Source organism: Anser brachyrhynchus (genome assembly GCF_964034855.1).
Source record: "Anser brachyrhynchus genome assembly, chromosome: 3".
Classification (NCBI taxonomy): domain Eukaryota; kingdom Metazoa; phylum Chordata; class Aves; order Anseriformes; family Anatidae; genus Anser; species Anser brachyrhynchus.
Genome location: NC_137696.1, coordinates 83,551,886 through 83,577,366, shown reverse-complemented (window position 1 = coordinate 83,577,366; position 25,481 = coordinate 83,551,886). Strand labels below are relative to the sequence as shown.

Here is a 25,481-nt window from a genome sequence, read left to right as displayed (position 1 = left end):
CCATCTCGTATGTTCACGCAGGGAATTTACCATCAGGAAACTCAGGTGGATAACTGCACAGCCCCAGCAGCACAGCATCGGCTGCCCAGGGCAGGGGCTGGCCATCTCCACACAACATTTCATGCTGACAATGGGCAGCTTTGATCATAGAATCATAGAATCATTAAGGTTGGAAAAGACCTCCAAGATCATCTGGTCCAACCATCCCCCTACCACCACTATCACCCACTAAACCATGTCCCTAAGCACCACGTCCAACCTTTCCTTGAACACCCCCAGGGACAGCGACACCACCACTTCCCTGAGCAACCCCTTTCCAACGCCTGACTACTCTTTCTGAGAAGAAATGTCTCCTCATTTCCAACCCGAACCTCCCCTGGCGCAACTTGAGGCCAATCCCTCTAGTTCTACAGCTAGTTATCTGAGAGAAGAGGCCACCCCCGAGCTCCCCAAAACTTCCTTTTAGGTAGTTGTAGAGAGCAGTGAGGTCTCCCCTGAGCCTCCTCTTCTCCAGACTAAACAACCCCAGTGCCCTCAGCTGCTCCTCATAGCACTTGTGTTCCAGGCCCTTCACCAGCCGGCATGAAGGAGGAGCACACTCAGCTCTCCCATGTTCTCTGTCACTACCATTGACAAATCGATGCCACATAAGGGCAGAAGGGGCCCTTAAAATGCGTGGTTGGCCGCTGTTTCAACAGCCACACAAACTGGGCTCACTGCCTGACGGAGCTGCCACTGAGCAGCTGTACAGGCTGTGTGCCTCACACACCACTCTGAGCCTCCCTAAATTTTTCAGTAGTGTCGTTCATCTAATTCCACAAACGTTCCCACAAACACCCCAAAAGCCTGGCTCGCGCGTTAAACCAAGTTTAATTTACGCTCTCCGGGCTCAAAAAAATAAATAAATAAATAAATAAATGTAACCCCGCAGACCGGGGGCAGCCGGGCCGGGAGGGGGCGCTGTGGGCGGCCGGGAGGAGAGGCTGCGTCGAGGAGCTTTGTCCGCGCTGGCTGCCCGTAGCTCGCCCCGCCGGGCCGACGTGGAAGGGGAGGGCGGCCATGGCGGCCGCCTGGGAGGAGATCCGGCGCCTGGCCGCCGACTTCCAGCGGGCGCAGTTCGCCGAGGTGGCCCAGAGGTGAGCGGGGCCGCGCCGGTGCCCGCAGCCCGCCGCCGGCAGGGCCCCGAGCCTCGCCCCGCGGCCTCCCCCCAGGCCCGGCAGCACGGAGGGGGGGAGGTTTGGGGTGGGGGTGTTGGGGTTCTGGGGGTGCGGGGGGGTCCCCAGGATTGTATTTAGGTCCAGGAGAGACACTGAGGCTCGGCCGGTAAACATCCTCGGGCCCAGCGCTCTGATCTGTCAGCAGTCGTTGGGTAATTAAGGTTGTGGCCCAGAACTCGATTATATTAAAAAAAATAAATAAATAAATAAATAAGGAAGTAATAAAGAAGTGTATAAGGGTAGCAAACAAAGCCTGTAAGCGCAGCCCTGTCTGCGTTCACAGAAAGGTGCGATCCTACTGCGAAAGGGGCTGACAGCTGTTGGGCAGTGGAAATCACCTCCCAGCGATGACTCGCACACAAAAAGCTGTGTGGGCGAGTTGTGGGGCATCAGACAAGTAGGAACACAAAGTGACTGTCATAAAAAATATTTAATGCACAGAACAGCAAGTAATCAATTTATTCCCTCTGTTAAGTATTTTTAAAATGCGCATTTGAAGTTAGCGAGTGCTTGGAATAACCGATTGCTCTTTGTGCTGTTGATAGGTTGTCGGAACGGAACTGTATAGAAATCGTCACTAAACTGATTGCAGAAAAGCAGTTGGAAGTAGTGCATACACTGGATGGAAAAGAGTATGTCACGCCAGCACAGATTAGTAGGGAGATCCGGGATGAGCTTCATGTTTGTGGTGGTAAGTGTCACATCTGCTTTCCTCCTCTTGGAAGTTAATATTGAAGGCTACAGAACGAATTTGATAGTTTTCTTCAGTACCCATAATGTTTCAAAAAAGTGATCGTGCTCCCTCTTGCTTCATCTACATCTGAATTTGTTTATTTAATTTTTCATTTCAAATCCGTATTAGGCTTTAATTAAGAATATCAAGATACGTTACTTGATTCTTTTTCGCCTATGTAGAATTTCTGAGGTGCAATTGGTCTACTTGAAGGGAATTTTGCATTTTAGTATCTGGCCCAGATGTTTGCACAGGACTCAGAATTTCAAAACCATTCTCTGTTCACATCATTAGTTGTAATAATAATGTTTTTAAATTACTGTTGCTGATGTTTGACAGTAGCATTATGCAAAGGTAAGAAGCTTGACAGCCTCTGTGTTAATACTTATGGACTAGTGGTCAAATTTGATCAGCATCAAGGCAAAACCAGTCAGGAGGGAGCTGAAAAAGTGATTTTTATTTCTGGGGTTTCTGTATTGGTTTGTCAGCAAAGCCATAGTGTAGAACAGCATGGGATATCTTGCACTTACTGTCAGTGATTTCTGTGATTTGTCAATATTTAAAGCTGAAATTGGTTTAGTTGGTTTACAAAGTAGTGAAGTGTTCTGTACACAATGGACTATGCTGTATTTTAAACCTGTTTAAATATGTTTTATATACTAAAAGTATGTTTGTACTTTTTTTTGAAGGTCGAGTAAACATTGTTGACTTGCAACAGGTAACTTTTTAGTAATAAAAAAGTATATTCTTTTTTATCATGTTTGTTGTAAATGTGGACTTCGTCAGTCACACTCATTTTTTAATAAGAGAACAGTTTATGACGAGCCGGTAGCCTTTGTCAGAGTACTGCAGATCATTTAACGCATCCATTTACTGTTTTATGTAGAGTTCTTTTGTACTTACAGATACTCTGTGATCTGTGAAATCAGCACCAAAATATACAGATTTTTTTGTGGACTCTTCCTTTGCAGACTAAGGGGAAAAAAGAATTGTTTCCCATTTAAATCTAAAACTGCAGGAGCATGCATAATTAACTTTGCATGCCTTTTTGGATCTTCCCTCTTCCTACATTAATCTCTTGTCTCCACTAACCTTTATCCTCCAGTAGTCTTCCTCTGTGACTAATTTTCCCTTCTGGCTAGAGAAAAATTACTTAGAATCAGAAAACCTTTCTGAAAGGCAATTTAGTATTTTCTATTCATAGCTTTATGCAATTTTGTATTGCATAGCTTTCTATTAACCTTGTCACAGTTGCAAAGAGTATTTTTACCCAATGCAGCTTCATTCCAAATCACAGATTTGCAGTATATGTATGCAATACTAGAAAAAAATAAAAGCAGCTTTTCTTAGGACATAAGAATATTTAAGTATAATAGCTCGATGTTTAAGAATGGTTTTCAATTTAAAATTCTTATAACAGTTTTGGTTTCTGTTTGTGTTTTTTTTTAGATAATAAATGTGGACCTTCTGCACATTGAAAACAGAGCTAATGATATCGTTAAGTCAGACAAAGCTATTCAGCTTGTGCTGGGACAACTTATAAATGAGTGAGTGCTTTCAGGAGCAGCATGTATAACTTAGATCTCTTCTATTTTTTGAAACACAGGCTAACAATGAGAGTCAGCCTTTGTTGTTTCTGAGGCAAAATACATTTTTTCTTGATTGTTATTACAGCTGCTTGGTGATTTGTTTATTTTCAAAATGGCTAGTGAGGCCAGTCTGAAGGTATTCACTGAAGCCATGGGGCAAAGGCATTCTGAATGTCTCTGCCCAGTATTCAGAGGTTTTATTTCTTACTTCTTCATGTCTTTGTGCTCAGGAGACAGATCTCATTTGTTCTGTGGGCTCGCTGTCTGCCTCAGCTGTTGACAAACCCTCTCATTTTCACCCACCTCTTGCTTTACCTCACAAGCCTAAGATGTATGAGTTATTTTGTGGCTTTCAACACACCAACAAACACTGAAGTAATACTCTTATGCGGCTGTCTCCATTATTGATTGCATTGCAAGATTTATTCTTGGCAAAGAATGTGTAGTTCCTGGCTCTCTTGAAACAATTAAGACGTACTATGTTTACTAAAGCCCTTTTTCTAAGTCTCATTGTCATAAAATGTTTTCCTGTTTCTTCTTTTTTGGCAGATTCATACAAGCAGGTAAATGACCAATTTTAATACTAGCTGCCTTGGTTACAAGGCTTTTAAAAACACACATTTTCACTGGCATCTTTCTCTTTTATTCAAGTAAAATAACTTTCAGTTTGTTTTTGAGAATATGCACTAGAACGAGGTATAGTGCCAGGCCAATTAATAATTCAGCAGCGGAAGTGCATGTGGATAACAGGTTGACTTTGAATTTCACATCAATTTCATCTCTTATTTTTTCCCTGCATTTTAAATAAGGAGTTACCTAGACCAATTAGCAGAAGAAATAAATGATAAACTACAGGAAACTGGCCAGGTGACAGTATCCGAACTCTGCAAGGCATATGACCTTCCAGGAGACTTCCTGACACAGGTGATGGAACCCACCAACTTATCAAACGTAGAATCAATTGTGTTCACCTTCTTTTGTCATCTTTGCAATATCCATGGCTTTAATTGTGACAGGCTGGTTGTCATTCTAAGCAGAAAAGAATTACTATGTAAAGGTTGCAGTGTGACAGCTGTTGACAGATTGAGATTGATGTTTGCCTTTTCAGTATTGGGCAACATTTCTTCAGGGTCTTTTTGAGTGTTAGGAACAGAAGGATGTGTTAGACTAGCGGAAGATCTGAAAATTTCACTGTTTGACATATTAGAGAGATGTTAGGGTAACTTCATCAGTCTCATTACCTAGCCAGGAGGCAGAAATACAGTGGTAGAGACTTTTCAGTTTATTCAAGAAAGGTAAAATAAACATATTTTTTTGAATCTGAAGCCAGACATTCACAAAAACTATTTACTTCTTTAAATGACTATCTTAAGTACTTAAAAGGATTAGGGAGAATTGGGGACTTTCAGTCAAGGTTGGATATTTTTTGGAAGATACTTTTTTCAAAGGGTAGTTCTGTGGCGTATTAAGTGAGCAGTCATATTAATTACAACTTGCTGACTCTTAATTTGTGAACAGAATTCCTCTAACGTTTGTTAGATGGCTAGCTTCTACAAAAAACATTTCTAAAAATGAAAGTTATTATATGGTTTCTCCTTCTTTCTTGGGCAATGCTGAAGGTTTAGTTTACTTTGCATATTTATGAAAACCTCTTTTGTGTTTATTGTTGCTAATTTACTTCTTGACTGTTTGAAAAAATGGTTAGTGTATTTCTCTGCCTCTAGTTCATACAAAATAAATAGAAAGGTTAAAACTTAGTTTTGATTGTGCATCTCCAAACCTCATGGATTTCTTTTGCAAAGTTTTCTGTCAACATTGGATGCATACATAGTAATCCCTTTAAGACAGACAGAAGAGAGCATTATTAGGGAAGCTGAATTCCCTGATTTGAAATGTGGGCTACAATGGCATCAACATACATATAGTTAGACACATTCTTAATATATCTAATAATTTCCAATAGTCCTCCTTTCGGAATATTTTGCCTTTTTCAGCAAAACTATCTGGCTTATCTGTTAATACAGATTTTTGAATTCATTTTTGTTTAACATTGCTTATCTGCAATTTTATCAGTCATCCTTGCTTCTATTTACAGGCATTATCCAGGCGTTTGGGTAGAATTATTCACGGACGACTAGACCAGGAAAACCATGGGGTGATTTTCACAGAAGCCTTTGTTTCCCGGCATCGAGCACGCATTCGTGGTCTCTTCAGTGCAATTACTCGGTAAATTGCAGCACCTGCAACCGCATATTAAAACTTTTTTTTTCCATAGTTCTTTACAAACCAAATTCACTTGAGACTGAAAAAGAAAAGAAACTCATGGATAGCTTTCTTTAGGTATAGTTCAGTTCTGGGAGAGCAAGGAAGTATAACTGAGACACATTTACATTTTTTGACTGAAGGTGTGGATCAGTGGGGTTTTTTTTGTTTGTTTGGAGAATATCTATCCTTACTGTCATTCCCCGACTCCCCAGTCAGTTTTGTATAAACATCTACCCAGTAAACATTCCTATAGGAAATGTTTCTTAATAGATCGAAAATCTTGCGTGTCAGCTTGCATGAAGAAAAAAATGTCACTTACGGTAATTACCAGAGCTCTGTTATATCTTATAATTTCGTAGTAATTTACAATTAAAACCTTGTAACCTGTGTTAATTGTCAGTGTAGCAGAGTGGGGCGAAGATACTACATAGTTTTGTCTATCTGGAATAACCTCTTGTTTCTAGATTCTCCACATCCATTTCGGGTCATTTAGTCACATTGTTTTGTTTTTCTTTTTTCCAAGGCCTACACCAATAAGTAACTTGATCACTCGGTATGGATTTCAAGAACATTTACTTTACTGTGAGTTTTGTTCAGACCGTTTTGTATTTTTGTTAGTTAATTCATAGATTCTTCCTTACCAGAAGTGCACTTTCAAAGAAGCATTTTAGTATATACCACTAATTCTGGAGTAAAGAACAGTATGCTTCTCTCTAGTATAAAAAGCATTAAACATTTTGTGCTATCTGTAACTGAAGAGATGTTCTCTGTATCTAAAGCAATGAAAGCATATAGTAATGAAATGCCTCTGGGGGCAGGATGATGCAAGAAGTACAGTACTCGTTTTGCCATCTGTTTCGTTACTTGCCCTTAGCTACTGGCAATTTTATCAGTGAAGCGCACAAAAGGGGACAGATTTTATGTATCCAAACAGCATTAACTGCTCTGGATTTTATTTATTGACTTTTCTCTCTGATAGCAGAGGCAGAGCTTTTGTTATAGTCATAGTTAAATGTCTTTATATGCTGAGAGATAAAACATACTCTTAAACTGTTTACCTTTATTTTCTGCAGCTCTTTATATAGAAAATCATAAAGATTTCCTATCCAACTGCTGAAACTTGTAGGCAGTACTTAATTGTTTCTCACTTCTAATATTTCAGCTTTTCTTTGACCACCAGGAATCCCCTCCCATCTGTTCAAGATGATGCTTCAAGCATCATTAGTCTTGTGTGTTGGCTGACCAAGTGTTGCAGCTGTTCAGAATCCTTTAATGGTTTTCCATCTCTTCTCATGAAAGATAATCTCTCTCTTCTGAGTCTTTTTGCCTTCGGGGCATTGCATGCTTGAGCTCCACAGGAAAATCTGTGCTTACCTTCTTGCTTTGTTACAAGCTTCTTCATTACAAATGAAAATCTTAGCAGTTAAATCAAATCATATAAATAACCTGCTTTCATATAATCAATTTAAGGTTTCATTTTTTCTAGGAATGTGCTGCCCAACTGTCTGTAGGTTAAAAGGGAAATCTGCTAAACTGCATTATAGCAATGTTGCAGCAGGCAACAAATTTCAGTATACAGTTAGCCTTTTTACAGGCTCTGCAAGTACATGATTATGTATTGCTCATGTACAATGTTAATTTGAATTGAAGTTTGAGTGTTTTCCTGTCACCAACAATCAGCACAGTGGCTAAGTGTGCTTCTAGTACTGTCCCTTTTTTTTAATGAGTTAGTTCATCTTTTTCTTTACTTCTTACTGTATTTCATTCCCTCTGATGTTTCATAAGTTTCAAAGAACTTTTTATTTATTGCCAGAGCTCATTTGATCCATTTTTCAGAGATAACGTTTCAGTTCATAGAATCATAAAATGGTTTGGATTAGAAGAGACCTTAATGATCATCTAATTCTACCCACCCCTGCCGTGAGCAGGGAACCCCCTTGCCACAGACAGGGAAAATAATTGATAATTATTGATAATATTAAAATAATCAATAGAACTCAGTAATGTTTCACTAGAACTTTCCACAAATGTTGGAAACTTGAAAATATCTTTTCAATGACTTTATTTATACTCTTTGTCTTTTATGTTTGTTGTTATTATCAATGTGTTTTAAAGTAGCAGTTGTGAGTTTTGCCTCTTCCAGACAAAACTGCTGCAGAACTTGGCAGTTGATTTATTTTATTTTTTAATATACCTAGTGACTTATGCTCTGCTTTTCCCTTTTCATAAGAGCCAGATCATACATTCCCATGTGCCTTTAACGGAATGAAAATGCCATAGTTAGCATGAAGAAAGGTTTAGTACTTTGGTTCTACCAGATACCAGTACATTCTTTGTAAGCAATATTTGTTCATTACAAGGAGTTTATTACTAGCAACATTGTGAACATTGTAAACCGTAAAGATGGTAAAATTATAAAATTACTCACTGTAAACCGTATGATAGGTGCTAACATTTATGCATTTTAGATAGCAATTTTTAATGTCTTTTTAGTATGTTCAAATCTATTTTCCACATTGTCTAACATGCAAACAGTGAATGCAAAGAGAACACTATTAATAAAATACTTTTATATTGTATTGTCTGCCCAGAGAACAAGCCTTTTATGTCTGCGTTTCTTAAAGGCTGAAACTGTCCAGACCTATGTTGAATAAAGAGACTTTTGATCCTGCCGCAGTGGCTCACTCTTTCAGAACATTGTATGATTTTGTGAGCTTTTGTCAAGAAATTCTTAGAAGCATTAAAAATAATGGATAGAACTTGGTAATGTTTCATTAGAACAAGCACTTGCATTTTGATCTCTAGTATCTTTCAATTAATAGTAAAAAAAAAAAAACTAATTAGGGGGAAAAGAAGAAACAAAACGGGGAAAATAATTGCTATGTTTAGATTAATGGATACATCAAAGTGGAAAATGTCGCTTCACTTGTTTTTCTTTCTTTTAGCTGTGCTAGAAGAACTTGTTAACACTGGTCGTCTAAAAGGCACTGTAGTTGGTGGGAAACAGGATAAGGCTGTGTTTGTTCCAGACATTTATGCCAGAACACAAAGCAACTGGGTGGATTCCTTTTTCAAGCAGAATGGTTACTTAGGTAATTAATCTTTTTTCTCTTGGATAAAATACCTTTCTAAAGTTAGTATAGGTGTTTAGTCTTACTCTAATATAGGTACTATCTAGTGTGAAGCCTTGCAAGTATAAGTGGTAATAAGTACAGTTGATACTCCTTTTAAAAGACTGTCTTGCTTATAATTATGTGTTACTTCAGCAGAAGGAACCATATTTCAGCAGAGAGAACCATACTGCTAAACAGTAACTTTATTTCACACAAATGGTGTTAAAAATGCTACTTCTATTACTGTTCTGGAAACGTTTCTTAAATAGACTGCTTATGGTGGACTTTTCAGGTGGTTGTATTTGGCCCACATAGTTGGGAATTTTAGGTCAGGTATCTAGATTGCAAACAAACTTTGACTATTGGTTGTCCTGATAGCCAAGCATGCAGTGCACAGGAAGAACCTTTTCGACAGTAAGATTTGCAGAACTGGAGTGGATAACACTCATGTCCTATTTGAATCCAGATATGTCTATCTGACTTAAAGCTGACTGATGCCTGGTGATGGTGGTTTAAAACGGGAGCTGTGGGAAAATGTGGACCTGAATAAAAAGGGGAGCGTACCCTTATGGTCCCAGAGGGCCATTTATTAATCCTGCATTTTGGAAAATGTCTTGCATTTTGAAAAGGCTCAACATACTTTTCTACATACTGTAGTACTTTTTTAAGTGTTTCCGTAATATTGCTCAACTAATAGAGTATCCATCAGAGTCTTTGAATGTTTTTAGAACATCTAAGTTTAAACTGCCAAATGCTTTAAATGCTTTGCTTGTGAGGCACTGAACAATTCTACGAGTATATTGGGTTAATTTTAGAAAACATAAGATTTTGACATTTTACATATTGTAAATATTGTTAATGCTATGTTAGAATGATTTGGGAAGATGTCATTGGAAAGATAAATTTAATGGTGTAAGAATCTGAAAAAAGCATTTTTTCCAAAACTTGGACTGAAGTCATGTCCATGGTTTATTCTTCATATTTCTATCGACTGCGTTTAGCTGTAGCTTGTATTGAAGCAAGTTTTAGGTCAGCATCAGCTTGAAGTTGCACTTACGCATATAGAAACTATACGTAATTCTTTTTTTCCTGCTTTTCTAGAAAATTGCTACATAAGATCTTGTAAGTAGCATGAATAGTATAAGAAGATATTTAAACTTAACACATTTCTAACTGTTTTATAGAATTTGATGCGTTATACAGACTTGGAATCCCTGACCCAGCAGGCTACATTAAAAAAAGATACAAGTCCGCAAAACTCTTATTTCTGAGAACAGCTTGTGTTGGTCAAGAAATTGTGGATCAGGTTGAAGCTTCCATAGAAGAAGCAATCAGTTCTGGAACCTGGATAGATGTAGCAGTAAGTGATCCTTTCTGTTGTTGTTGTTGGGTTTATCTGCTTTGTCTTATTTTTGTGTCAGATGATATTTTATTGAAGCTACATGTATGTTTAGTGTAAATCCCATGTTGTCAAACAAAAATATTCAGACAAAATATCATAACAAATATAAAAAAACTTTATTTTCCTTTACATTGGTCTGAACAAAAGCAAAGGAAGGCCATGTCAGTATTCACTTGATAGATACATAAGACTAACTTTTCATTTTAAATTTAATGCTAATGTTTTTTGCTAGAGAACAATATATTTTTTTTGTATTCTTTTGGAAAAAGCCTTAAGCTGAAGTCTTATGTAAATTTCAGTAAGTATATGTAAGTGTTCAGTAAGGGATATTAGCCATTTTGTCCTAGGTAAATCCTTATTTTAGGCCTTAGAGTATCACTTTGAGCTGCATTTTGAAGAAATCAGTGTGCTTTTTCCCAGATGTAGCAGTGATGTTTTGGGATGTTAGGAGATTTAAAATAGTGTTTACTCTTAAATTACTAGTTTAATTTTATAAGTGAAATATATTTTAAGTAGCTAACAGCAAATCTGTGAGTCCTATTTATCCATACATGTGTATGTCTGTCTATTCTAGAATACTCTATGTATGTAAATAACTTTGATGTTCTTTACCCTAGACTCTTCTGCCAAGTTCATTGTCAGTAGAAGATTCTGGAATTTTGCTTCAACAAGTGATGAGATCTCTGAACAAAAACTCTTCAGGTTTAGTCTTCAGTGACACCATTGTGGTCAGTGAGAAATTTCTAAGCAGCTGTACTGATCTATTTTCTGATATGATGAAACAGAAGGCTGAAAAGGTACAGTTTTTCATTGGTCAAGATGCTACATTGAGTTTTGGAGCATAGTTTGTCTTTCTGTTTGCTGTTACCATCTTTTTACTTCTCATCTGAAATACAGCTTAAGAAGACGAGCAAAAAATGAGGAAAGAATTTGTGTATGCAGTTGGTGCAGTTTAGTGTATATCCAGTTTTGCTCAGGGAACACCATCACAGTAACAGTATGATCAGATACTGAGTTTAGAGAGGTGACTAAATGTGTCTTCACGTGTTGCTCTTGGAAAACATCATGTTAGATTAGTATACTTTGAAATTGCTAAATGGCTTAAACATTCCTGTATGCATCTTTTGTTGCTGTCTATATCTTTCCCATTAAGTTCATGTTCTTCGTTGTAGGAAATGAAAAATAACCCTGTTCATTTAATCACTGAAGAAGATTTAAAACAGGCTTCTGTTTTAGAAAATTCAAATGCTAATAAAAAAGACAAAAAAGATGAAAGAAGAAAGAAGGCAACAGGTAAAGCATCAATGTTTTGCTTATGAAAAAAAAAATGTTTAGCCTTACAAATACTTAAATATGAAGTTATTCTGTTTTGTAGTCCATTAGTTTCCTCCAGTCCTTTGCTGAAGATATTTAGGAAACAATCCAACCACTTGTCATGATTATACTGTAGTTGTGGATGTATCTGAGCTATGTACATGAGAACTCATTTCAGATTCAAAGTACAGATGAAGTAGCATAAAGAAATCCTGAGTTAGTCCAGCACAAAGCACATGGCTCTAGAAATGGAATCCGTGTTCATTTATTTGTGTATATGGTATATTCACATAAGAATGAGTTGTGTGTGAGGTCTTGTGGAACCAGCTCAGGGACATCTGTACCATTTCTTACTACACAGTGCAGATATGCTCTTACTCTCTACACTTTCAGAGATCCAGAAAAATTAAAATATTTCTTAACAGTGTTCAGAAATTACTTCCAAAATCACTCAGTCTAACTTCAGAAATGAGATACTAAGGTGTTTTGTTTTTTTATTGGGAATGTTATGCTTCTTTTTTGAGAATCCCATGCCAATAATTTTATGTTTGCATACATAACAGTCATTTGGAGTTTCACACAATTTACTTTATGGTATATTGTGTGTTAAATTAATTCCATGCTTTACTCCACTTGTCTGTTGGCTGGTTGGAATAAATTTTAATTTGAAGGAGAATAAAAATATGTAGTTTTAAAAACCCTTTGAAATCTTTCTAGTTTTTAAAACATTTTTCGGACTAAACACTGTATTTTCAGTTCCAGAGGCTTCACATGACTCTTGTGTTGCCACGGCACAGCTGAGCAATCTATGTTGAACCCACATGCAGAGTTTTATATGCTATTGAAAGCAACAGAATTAGAGCAGTGATGCATCTAGCTTAATTGAATATACTCATCTGAAAAATAAAATATAAGATTCTACTCTTAAAAAGGCCATGACTGAGTTGGCATGGAAACTAAACTTACTCTTGCCACAAGAGACAGCAGATTTTTCTAGGCCGTATCTGAAGTAGAGAAGCTTGAACTTTAATTGAACTGTCATAAATAGAATGACTTCAGTTTCCAGCCTTCTGAGGATTAAAGTCTCTACTGAGCATGTACCATTTGGAGTTTTGTTCATATCCACAGATAACATCTGCTGCACAATAAGCAAGACTACTGTGAAGTGTTTTTGTATTGATTGTTACATGTGTTACCTCACAACATTCAAAATCATGGTTTAAGGATTAGGTGTTGCTGCATAATGGCAAAACGTGGCCGATGTCACATTGCCTTACCGTCTTGTCTGTGCAGGTGTGTCTCTGTGCAAGTGGAACCTGGCATGGCCTAAGTGTTAACGCCACTAGTACAAATACGGATTCTGCCATGTACTTAGTGATTTCAAGATGAATTGTCAGTTGTCCACTTATAATGCCATTTGTAGCAGTCTCTTACAAATAAGTATATATGGACGCTGCAGAAATGATCCTTCCTGTAGGTTACAGTCCATCCTGTTGTCATAAACTATGACTTCTTTTCCAGTTGTAGTCTCACTTTCTTCATTGCTCTCTGAATGTGATCCTGACTATGGATTGTGGCTTTTTAGTGTGGCTATTCAAGTTAAATGCAGGATGAAAGTAGCTTGCTTTCAAAATAACTAATACATTGCACACTTCACAAACAGTTTGTATCTGCTCATCTGAATGCAGTCACATTTTAAATAAGTTTGTGAAAAACATCAACTCTTGTTTTATGGAGAGGTCAGAAACTCAGAAGATCTTACAATGCGCTGCTAGATGCTACTGGACGAGTTTGATGTTCCTGTAAAGTAATGCTATGCAGTTAGCTTTCTAAGTAGTAGCATCTTGCCCTTGTGTTTCCTTTTCTCAAATGGTGGTAGTACTGTTAGGTAACATAGTAACTTGAAAACTTGGACCTTATATTTAACTGGAAAAATAATTACTTTCTGAAGACTTAGTGCATGCATAGAACTAATTATTCTGGAGCTTAAAGTCAAAAAACAAGGGAACAAGTAATGAAAAAGGGAGCAAACAGCTAAGCAACTTACATTGTGCAGAGGGAATGTTTTGTAAGTTGAGATGCTATCTGCAGTGTAAATACGTGGGTTACAGCACCTATGAACTAAGTAATTTGTTTTGTGTCGGAACTGGATCATCTCGTTGCTTCACAGTGAAGCAATGGAACAGTTGAACAAAACTTAGTGTTCTAGTTAATTGAATGCACGTTTTCAAGAATATTTTGGATAAATGCTTACTATGGAGGATTATTTCTCTGAAAGTCAACAAAGTTGCATTATCTGGAATATTTTTGAGTAACTTGGTTATTCAGCATCACTGAACAAAATGCTAAATGTTTACTAAAATGCTATTTTCAGCCAATAGAAAATCTCCCATTACAAAATTGAAATTAGTATTTCATCTGTTTTCATCTGGAAAAAGACATTATTGTGTTTGTTTTTTTAATAGCATATATGGTTAGTATTTGTGTCTATTTGTGACACTGGCTTAAATGAAGCTTTCACTCAGTATGCTTTTCTTTTTCTTAAGAATTAAACTTATGACACTAGTATTTTGGAATATGTATTGTAGGTTACCTTTCAAGACAGGTTGACTTTTTTTTTTTTTAATTTAAATTTTAACAAGTACTGCAGATAAATTACTATAATATTGTGAACTTTTAAGTGCTGGAACTGTGAACTAAGCAAGTAATTCTCCACCAGAGGGCAGTGGAAGTGTGAGAGGAGGAGGAGGTGGTAATGCTAGAGAGATCAAGATTAAGAAAACCAAGAAGAAAGGAAGGAAGGATGCTGACAGTGATGAAGAGTCACAAACAACTAGCACAGGTACGTCATTTTATTTTGGGTACTATCTATTCGTAGAGACATGTCTATATCACTTGCTTTTCATCATCTTTGATTTCCCCACTATGTTGGTAAGGTCAGGTAAAATATCAAAGAATATGAGAATACTATTCAGTTAGAATTATATCAATGGATGTAATACTGCTATTTACGTGAAATGGACATATTCACTGAATAGTATAACTTAGTCTTTGAAAAAGAAACCGAAGTAATGGAAAATAAAGCAGATATTTTTAAATTTTGATTTTATGTAGGAAATGGTTTGGATTTCAGGATGATATTAATGTATATAAATACTTAAAGGGACGGTGCAATTAAGACAGAACCAGGCTTTTTTAAGTGGTGCTCAGTGCTAGGACAAGAGCCAGTGGGAACCAACTGGAACACAAGATGTTTCATCTGTTCAGTAAACACTCTTTACTGTACAGATAATGAAGTGCTGGCACAGGTTGCCTAGAGAGGTTGTGGAGTCTCCCTCCATGGAGATACTCAAAAGCCATTGGGACATGGTACTAGGAAAGCAGCTCTGAGTGGCCCTGCATGAGCTGAGGGGTTGGACCAGATGACGCTCCAGAGATCCCTTCCAACCTCAACCATGCTGTGTTTCTGTGATAGGGGTATTGTAGTGGGTTTCTTAACTCATGCTGAATTATGATAAATAAAGTAGTTCTCATCCAGTTCCAAAGCTTGGTTAACTTAAACAAATTATAGCATTGAAACGGTACTTAGACATTAGTCCTCATAAGCATAAAAAGACAGTTTTAATATTTTTAAATAGGATTCATCTTGTGTTAATGAGATTTCTACATCTGAGCTAGTTACCTTTGTAAGCCTACATTTTAGTGGCAGAAAGTAGGTATTTTGAAGGCCCATCAGTCTGACTATTTTTAGATGTGTATTATAGGAGGAGTTTGAATCACTCCCTGCTGGTGCCCATTTCTCCTTGCTGATTGTTAGGAAAAGGAGCATGGAGGCTTCCTCATAAGCAGATGCCTACATGGTTAGACTTTCATTAAACAGTGGCTGTAAATGAAACAGTGATAATTACGTATTTTGTATTTAATTCAAGTACCAGATGTGTGCTTCCATTTTATATGTAGTATCTAGACTTCTAATAGTGACTGCAAAACACTTTTAAACATATTTGAAGTTTTGAGGCACAGCATCTTAATTTTGGGTGATACCACTCTCATAGTTTCCTGTAATTCACATATAAATGAAGTTATTATTCCAGATTGATGAGTTACTGAGTAACACAGTGTTAAATCAGCCTTTTTTTGTGTGTGACCTTTCATGTTTTACAGTTGTTGCTAGTTTTGCTGTGTTGTAATAAATAGACTGAATTAAATAGTGTGTGATGAATGCTGTTTGATTAACTTCATTTGTAAGTTACTTCTTTTACAGGAGAAAAAAAATACTCAGTCATCATATTCATGAACTAAAATCCCAAGATAAATTCAGATGTAACCATTCAAATATAAATAACACCCTTCCAAAAACTGGTCTAAGTCTTCTTTCCATCTGTTTTATATAGTCTTGTATGTTCTTCACTGCTACTGTAGCACGATTGGGAGAATCATTGATTTCCTTTGATTCAGTTACCTTATGTGCAGAATAACCCTATTTTATCTTGCAGCTGGAATATGTAATGCCTGTGCTTTTCCAGTTCCCCGTCATCATCCTGATCTCATTCTTATATGTAAAAACTAACATCTGCAGCATGCAGATGAACCTAATATATTGCCCAAAAAAAAAAATACAGGTGCAATAATTTATATGCATTTACAAGCAGCATAGAAAGTGGTCTTAATACCAGAAAATACCAGAACTTCTTGTCTGGTTTAATTTTCTTGCTATATCCCATCTGAAATTCTATGTAATCCTGAACTGTAACCTCAAGTTGAGGATACTCTCTGTTATATGATTGTCTACATTACTAACTGGGTTTAAAAAATAACTTGTGAAATCCCTCAAGTAATAATGTTCCATTCAGTTTTGACATTAAAAAAAAATCTGTTTGGTCTTGGTGACGTCATCCTTCCTGAACTAATATATGGGCCAGGCAGTTTGAAATCTTCTATCAAAATGTTTTTGTGTATTTCTTAAGTTGTCCGTAACAGAAAATAACTGTGATCAAAAGGGAGATTTCATCAATTTTTCATATGTACAAAATTTTATTGTCATCTATAGTCATCTTTTTCTTTGCATTGTTGGTAATGTATTTCTTCTGAGGAGGTTTGAACTTTGAGGTGTTTCAGTGTCTCATGCCACAGAGTAACTAAAGCAATGTTAAGTATAGAGTTTTGACAATGAATGTTGTTTATGGCTACTGCAGATAGGAATAAGCATCTGGAGTTCCCTTTCATGACCCAAGAGGAAGTTCAGGATGTTTTAAAGACCCATATGCAAGACTGCCCTGAGGAGCTTATTACAGAACTTGCTGAACATCTAATAAGGTAACTTCTGTAATTCAAACAGAGTTAGAAAGTCTGTGATTCATTTCAGATGAATCTTCTCTTGATTCTGTTTTCTTGTTTAGAAAAAAAATACTGATGGAAGTGAATCAATATTCTCTTTCTGTACAGCTCTGTGTTATATACTTCCTTTTGTATTAGAAAGCTGTACTGTCACAATAATGAGAAATAATGCTTCTGCCAAGCTGTAGGAAGTTCTGTGTCCTATGTCAGGAAGAGATTTCAGGGTCACGGTTGCATTTCCACACCCTTACACTGATCTGTGTTGGAATTTCACCAGTGCCATCTTGTGTACAGCTCTTGTATGTCCCCTGTCCTTTGTGGCACTACTGGCACTTGTGTAACTGGATGGTAAGCTAGGTCAGCAAAGATGAATAATTTATTTTAAAAGATGTTCCATGAGAGAGAGAGATATAAGTGTATGTATTCAGGGCAAAGAGGACATGAGAAGACCATAAGAGCCCCTTATGGGCTTGCTTTATATCATCATTCTGTGGCTTTTATGTCCCACTCACTCTGTCGTGACATAGCTTTCTCTATTGGTATGTTTGGAAAAACCTTCAACATTTTTACACTTTGCTTAATACTCTTTTTTTTTCTCCCTCATCTTCCCTGTTCTAAGACCTCTAACAAAAAGCTATCAAGAAGTTGTGCGTTCCGTTTTTACGTCTTCAACATCTTCCTCTGGAGCTAGCAGAAGACAGACTATGAAGGACTTGCAGGAAGAATTCTCAAACTTGTACAACAACATTCGGTTATTTGAAAAAGGAACAAAGCATTTCACAGGTATAATAAATATATAGTTAAAATGAATGCACTCCTTCAAGGATGCTGAATTTATTCCAGAATCTACATTCAGAGTCAAAGAAGAACAACAATTTTAAGAAAATGAAAACTTAGGGATGTATTTATAATGTCTAAAACTGACCTCCTGCACACTTACTGAAACACATTCTGTTTATTTCATATCCACAGTCTTTGTTCTGACCAGGTCATTGTGTATTCTTGTCCTTTCTTCCAAAGTGTTTGTGTCCCTTTTCAGTTTTTATTCTCTCTACTATTTTTTTAACTGACTTCACTCTGTCACCCCTGTAACTAGTGAAAACACTGAATAGCACCTGACTCTTGAGAACTCCCCTCTCAACCTTCTTTTGGTTTGTATTGAAAGGAACCTCTCCTTGTAAGTACATTTTCAAAAAGGTGTAGATTCATTTTGCAGTGGGTTACTCTGTGATGTGTCATCTTTAGCTACCTATATTTTGTTACAGAAAGGACTTCTGTTACAAGCAAAGACTTGTGGCTTTTTTTTTTTAAATTGGTTGGAAACAGAAGTGCTGAGTTACTAACAGGCCAACTCCTGTTCATATATGTGTGTATATATATATATGTGTATGTATAAAATATGTGTATATATAATGTGTTTATGTATAATACATGTAAATTACATGTATGTTATTTTTATGTATGTATATATATATATACAGCATCTTCCTAATGCTGTAAATGTTTCCAAGATTCTGTGCTCTGTTCAGTTTTCTTTGAAACTTTCCCTGTGGAAAGCTACAGCAAAAGGAAATATTAACACACACAAAACAAATAAATGTATTCATGTGTTTTGAAATAAATTTAGTTATTTCCCATTAGCCTCTGTTCTTGTACACTGGTTCTTTTGTTCCTAAAATTCTGCTATTTCAGTCTTATGTCACATGCCTGCTCATTTAACTGCTTGTCTTGTTGAGTTTTCTTTTTCATACTTCTACTTGTTGATTGGTAGAATCAACAGTGTGTTTGTTCATTAGTAGTTCTTGTTCATACAGATACACCTTTGAAGTACTAACTGTGCATTCAAATGCTCTTACAGACCCGAAAGTCCACATTTTCACTGAGGAATGAGGAACTGTAAATGAGGGAAGATTCTCTTCACGTATCTAGATAACTTTCTTGTACTACTCTGGGTTGATAGAGTCCATGATTTAGGAAGTGTTGTGATAATTGTTTGTATGAATCAGCTGTAATAAGTTACTTTCCCACTTTTAATCTTCTTTTTTTTTAAACAGATGAAACTCAGACTAACCTTGTCAAGCACCTGTTGAAGACTGTCTGTACAGACATTACAAATCTTATTTTCAACTTCCTAGCATCTGATTCAATGATGACAACAGAAAATTATTCTGCCATCACAAGTGAGGTACGCAGCTATCAGTTCCTTTTCGCCAGTCTCAAGTAGATCAGTGATATTTATTTAATATTTAATTATCTTCTGTTCAAATATGCCTACAGTTAAAATAGTAATTTGTATTGCAGATTGTTTCCATTCTTCTCTCATACAGGTCAGGACTAAGATTTTAGGTAAATTGCCAGAAGACACCAAAGGTCCTTTAACTAAACTGCATACTTCTCTGAATGGCAAGGTAAAGTATTCCAGAATGTTTTGAGCTCAGATTTTCTGTTCTGGTGATACTATGTTAATAAACAGCTGAAAGACATAGTGTAGTACATAAATGGTGCTGCTGCTTTAAATGCTGAAGGCAAAGTCATCTTTTGAATGTATGTAAGTCAGTGAGAGTAAGTACATTTTCATATCTGTGAATTTTAAGAGGTGAAATCTTATATTTTGATACTGATGGTCACCTGGCTGTTTGCTTCCGGATGGACTCTAGTGTATCTTTTATGCATAGATGAGAAAAACAAAAGCTGAGAGAGAATCTGCAGTTTAAAGTGATTGATGTTTCTTGTATTTACTTCCTGAAGCTCCTGATGTTCTCCCATGTATTCTTCAACTAGTATTCCTGGGTATTTAAAATAATAAAATAAAAAACAGATTATGGCAGTCAAAGTATAAAGGAACACAATTTATTATTTCTTACATGCAAAATGCTATTCTTAATGAAGAAAAGTCTACAGAGAACTGTAGAATGAATTCCTTTTTAGTATTTCATTTCTAAGACTAACATTACAATACAGTTTTTGTATTTAAATACGTGAACTATTGGAAGATGGATAAACTTAATTTTTATTAAATACTTTTTTTTCCTAACATAGTTTATTCCAAGTGTATTCATTGTCATCTGTTTGGGTGATTAATTATGAACAGTAATTAGCTTATTTTGTAACCTGCTAAAACAGATTATTACTTTTTTTAATAGAGTTTAGAAGATTTCCTTTCATACCTTGATTCTGCAGCAGATATTTGTGATATTATGGTGAAAAAAGGAGACAAAAAGAAAGAAAGGTACCTTAATTTTATTTATTCTATTTACACTGTGTGAAATGTAGCTTTGTTGTTGCACAAGTGTCAGATGGTTAGTTTGGTAGCAGTCACACAGAATGCGTAAGAGGCAGTCTTTCTTTCCAAACTGTTTGACTGAAAAATACAAAGGAAGGCAGCCCTAATTCCATGGGAGAAGGCAGAGAGGAGAGTTTGTATTTACCTAAGGTGCTTGGCTGACTGGTTACTACAACATAGCAGTGTAGGTTCACTAGGGAGTTTTTCAAAATCTGAGCTACACCAGTGCATTTTGTTTTGTTTTTAATTTCCTTTTAGTGTGGAGTTTCATATCAAGAACTGGTCAATCAGAGGAGAAAATAGCATTATTAATGTTAGAAGAGCTTTAGACAGAATGGGAAACATATTTTAATCTAATACATTCCTGTTTCTTAGGCAAGTCTTGTTTCAGCATAGACAAGCTCTGATTGAACAGCTAAAAGTAACAGAAGATCCAGCTCTTGTTCTGCACCTGACATCAGTACTGTTATTTCAGTTTTCGACCCACTGTATGCTTCATGCACCAGGGAGATCTGTACCACAGATCATTAATTTCCTAAGCGGCAAGATCCCAGAGGTATTCCTTTCTAGCCTTTTAGCGGGAAAGCACATTTTTTTCTATGACTAAACATAAAGAGTTGTGCCTCATACTGACTCCTCCTGCTGTATAACACTAGCACCTTTGTTTTTCATGTCTAATCTTTACTTTATGTGCAGAATATGCAGTTTGTCTGATCTGTGTTTCTATTCAAGCATATCATTTCAGAAATCTCTTTTCAACATTTTTTAAATAAAATTAAAAATCTGTCATCCATCTGTTCTGTAGCTTTTGCCTTTATCTGTAGAGTCAGCTATCCATTATGGAATGTTATAAATCAATAAAAATTCTTAAAACTCTCTTTTCTCCTACCTAGAGCGTGAATGCTTTTGAACTTTTCTGATTCAGTTTTAAAAAAGATGTACCTCTTCAAAAATAAAAAGTTTCAAATTCTATATCTAATCAGCCAAAACTAATGGTGTTTACTGACTGCATTGCTTTACTGCTTCAGTGGTTAATTGTCCTGTTCCCTCAGCATGGAAATACTTTCATTTTTCTACCTGTTTCATGGAATTTAGGTTAGGTTGCAAAATAACTTGATGGAAATAGATGCATCGCTAACCTCCTTTACATAAGAATGGAAGAATCTTTATTGTTTTAACATTTATTCTTCAATTAATTAAAAGTTTGTGTACCTTCTCCGTAATGTTGACATTTCTTTTTGTTGTGCTTTTTTTTTTTTCCCTCAGGATCAGCATTCTCTATTAGTCAAATACCAGGGATTAGTAGTGAAACAATTGATCAATCAGACTAAGAAGACTGAACAGGGGGACAGTGACAAAACAGAAGAAGAGGACGAAGGAGCAGATGCCATTCGGAAAGAGCTCCAGGAAATCGCTACCTCTATCAAAGATCTTGTTCTCAGACCTAGAAAATCTTCTGTAACAGAGGAATAAAATGATTATTGAGTACATCCACATCCATGATATAGTCAGATTTTTTTTTTTTTTTTTATCCTGAGGGGAAGGATAGGAGAAAATGTTTGAAAAACTTTTAATATTTGGCTTCTCGCAAATCACAGCCAGGGTACACAGCTGTTGTGTGATAGTGACAAATAGAGTTTTGTTTATGTACTACTGCAGCATACCTGTAACACGCATAATAATGCATTAGATGTAGGTGTGACAGAGTGCAAATGTGGGCACTTTGGGTATGAAAACACTGTTTTTTTAATTGGCGACTTCATATGAGACCTCAAGAAATGGTTATTTTTCATATAACACTATTCTGTTACATGCTTCTAGTTATGCTCTTCTGATTTGGATTTATAGTGATACAAGGATTGCATATAAGTTTATGTAAGCGTATGTATCAATCTCAAAGACTAGTTTTGAAATGATAATATTGCTATAAATGGTGTACAAATGAAAGGCCATATTTACTTTTTGATATCAAGCTAGATATTTGCAGCTTCTGTTCACTAAACCGCAAGAGTAAAAACACTGAGTACAAGTTTATATTCCTAAACTTAAGTGACTCAGTATTAATGTGAGTTTCTAAAGGTACTGAAACCTTTCAAAAATCAGCACACCCATACTATTCGTGTATTAACATCCGTAATAGCAGCTCATTTAAAACTTGTAATTGGGACAGAAGAGGCAATAACCTTTTGCACTGATATTTTGAGGGTGGAGAAATGATGTTGCACCTTCCGTATTTAACATACCACATGTTATTCAGCAGTCTTGTTGATTTCTCAGTCCAGTTCCCTTCGCAGTTTGAAGCACATGCTTGCATTCTGGCAGCTGCCTTAAGGGAACTTCGGGTATTCTGTTTACCCTGAGGTTCTTAAAAAAAAATTTTTGAAAGGTAACTTTTAAGATATTTTTACATAAACGTTATGGACTGAAATTTGTTTTTCTAACCTGAAATAGCTAAATATTGTTGAAAGTGTTTCCCTCAAGTTTTTTACATGCCTTATTTTCACAAGTACTTTATGTATTCAGGAAAGCAGAAAATGTGTACGTTAAATAAATTAGAGTTCTGCCACTATTTATGACATAAAACTTGTCATAACACTGTCAAATTAATTTCTAATTTGTACTTAAAATAAGATCGTTTTCAAACCAGAAATATTTTGGTTGTATCAGATTCTTCTTAGCTTTGTATTACTTCAGTAAGGCCTATTGGTTTCACATGTGTAATTCCAGTTTTTTGCATAAAATCAAATTTGAGTACTAAGACAAGAAAGCATACTTTTCACTGAAAAAGTTGTTCACCCATACTATCCAAAATTCTTTGATGATGAAAGAAAGCAAATATATTCTGTGCAAGTCCTACTTTGTTTAAATACTGTGTTTTTCAGCAAAACAAATACCATTCATGTATTCTACATGCTTAATCAAAATTATCTAAAAGCCTGAAATTAGAACAACAAAAAGTTGATGAGGTCACATATGGAAACTCAGATTAACCAAGGTTGAGCTAATTTTGATAAGGTAAAAATTATAAAAGTACATTATATTTAATGATGTTCACATCATAATTCTGATCTTTTACCCACTGTAAGACAAAAGCAGTGTGCCAGTTGTAAGGCAGAAGCAAAGGTAGTTGTTTCTTTTTCTTTGGATGGAGGCTATCTTAGATGACAATAAAGGACAGTGAGGAATAAGAGAAAAGTAGTGTTCTGGCTGTTCAGCTTTGTTTAAGAAAAAGTTTGCATACAGTGAATAGGCTTGATTTGTTGTTATTTAGCCAGAATAATTACAATTTTCCTATACTGAATGTAAACGATTTTATATAACATGGATTTATTTTGTAAATAGTATGCCATATGACATTCTGTATGCAAATATGAAATTATTTTAATAACATTAAATGATGAAGTATTTAAAATGCATTTTGTTGATCTAACCAATGGTTGATGATCTTGCGACTTGCAGCTTTCAAACAGCAGTCAGTTATATGCACTGTTTTATATAAAATGCTGCTTTGAGTGTCCCTGTGTTTTTGTTTGATTCTGTTTTATGCTGGAATAATAACTTATAAAATCTACTAAATCATGCATTAGAGTTGCTATATGGTAGCCATTGTTATAAGAATTATAAAAATATGTGTATTCTTCTAAGTAGATGAGAAAAAGCCACTAAAATTCAGAGGTCTTTTATGGTTACTAAGAATTCTAGGACACACAGGTTGGAAAACCTTCCCACAGATACTTTTGTTGTCTCTTAGATATGGAAAAACAGTCTTTAGTTTATGAAGTAGACATATCTTGAAAGAGAGGGAAAAAGAATATTTATAATTTCCTGAATATGATGCTAATTTGTGGGTTTTACCTCTCCCTATGAGAAATTAAAGGGTGGACTTGTTGCTTAGGGACATAGTTTAGTGGGTGACAGTGGTAGTAGGGTGATGGTTGGACCAGATGATCTTGGAGGTCTTTTCCAACCTTAACGACTCTATGGTTCTGTGTATGTGAGTGTAAGAGTATTCTTGTCATAGAGGTTCAGTTCACAAAACAGAAGTGCCTATTGGCATATCTAGGGAAATGAAAGGGGATGCACAATATACAAATCAACACTGTTACTTTGGCTTTAAGTATTTAGTGTAAGCCTCTTGTGTCCTTCACCTTAAACACCACCATTATAGCTCCTGTGAATACATGTACATATGTACAAACATTTATAAACAGACTTTTCATGGTCTCGTTTGCTGCTCTCAGCAAATTAGAGTAGGTGCATTAACTGTAGGTGGAAAAATATCTTTCTCAGCAGTAGCCTTTCTTTTCCCCATTACTAAGTGGCAAATTGTGACTTTTGTAGCTGGTTATTTCAGGTCTGCTGGGAATAAGTGAACTGGTGCTCTGCGGGAACTCGCAGCCTTCTTTCCTGTTCTCTTGGTTTGCAACATCTTTGAAACAAAAATTGGCACAAGTTTCCAAATAATAGTTAATATTTGGGGGTTGTTGTCTGGATTAATGCATTTTAACAGCTTGCTCAGATAAACTACAGGCTTTTTAGGGTCTTTGAATAGGCTTCTTCTGAAATACTGCTCTGTGATTTCCCTTATTTAAATAGCAGTTATATTTCCTTAGGACAGGAAAATGGAAATTCCTACAGAACTGGGTAGATTTGTTGTTACTGTTGTTGGAATAGGAAGTTTAGTACTTACACAGAAAACACAAGAGTGGTTGTACTGGGTCAGATCAAATGTCTGTGTAGTCTAATATCGTTTCTCCAGTGGCGGCCAAAAGGGGTTGCCTAGGGAGGAGTATAAGCGTAAGGCATGTAGTGATTTTTCCCTTGGGTATTTCTGGAGCCTCCAAATACATGCTACTCAAACATTTTGAATGATGGTTGTACTTTAAACATAAAAAATGGTAATGATCTGAAGCTTTGGGATAAACAGGATACTTGTGAGAGCAGGATTCCTTCTCTCTGCTGGCCCAAATAATAGCATATTCAGTAAAAGGCAAAGATGTTTTCTCAGGAATACAATAAATAATTTGATAATGTTTTTTTTTAGGAATGCTTAAATATTTAAGCAAGGAATTATATCTTGTTTTTTTTGTTTGTTTTGTTTTTTAAATTGAGATGGGAAGAGCAACTTGAGATCTTTAAAGAGAAATATCATTTGGTTTATGAACTCCTAAATCCTCAATGTGAAGAGGAAGCTAGGTCAAGACAGATTGCATCTGGGGTCAACAAAA

The 25,481-nt window shown here is 36.0% G+C and overlaps 1 protein-coding gene across 1 annotated transcript; it reads left to right on the top strand.

Moving 5' to 3' along the window:
- The first annotated feature begins 977 nt into the window (after positions 1-977).
- Positions 978-23,770, top strand: UFL1 (UFM1 specific ligase 1). The gene is made up of 19 exons (XM_080585951.1): positions 978-1,136; positions 1,763-1,908; positions 2,640-2,668; positions 3,400-3,497; positions 4,349-4,463; positions 5,635-5,765; positions 6,328-6,386; positions 8,750-8,896; positions 10,102-10,277; positions 10,937-11,116; positions 11,492-11,612; positions 14,353-14,475; positions 16,829-16,949; positions 17,590-17,753; positions 19,025-19,155; positions 19,298-19,378; positions 20,114-20,199; positions 20,629-20,809; positions 21,520-23,770. The coding sequence occupies exons 1-19, from the start codon at positions 1,060-1,062 to the stop codon at positions 21,724-21,726; spliced, it is 2,373 nt and encodes a 790-aa protein (XP_080442077.1). The 5' UTR covers positions 978-1,059; the 3' UTR covers positions 21,727-23,770.
- The last annotated feature ends 1,711 nt before the right edge of the window (positions 23,771-25,481 follow it).

What these genes read in the sequence shown, in the direction of transcription:
- UFL1 (XM_080585951.1), top strand. Translation starts at nt 1,060, where the DNA reads ATGGCGGCCGCCTGGGAGGAGATCCGGCGCCTGGCCGCCGACTTCCAG. An exon ending in GTCACAAACAACTAGCACAG is followed by an intron (nt 14,476 to 16,828) that starts GTACGTCATTTT and finishes TGGCTACTGCAG; the next exon opens with ATAGGAATAAGCATCTGGAG. An exon ending in ATTCTGCCATCACAAGTGAG is followed by an intron (nt 19,156 to 19,297) that starts GTACGCAGCTAT and finishes TCTCTCATACAG; the next exon opens with GTCAGGACTAAGATTTTAGG.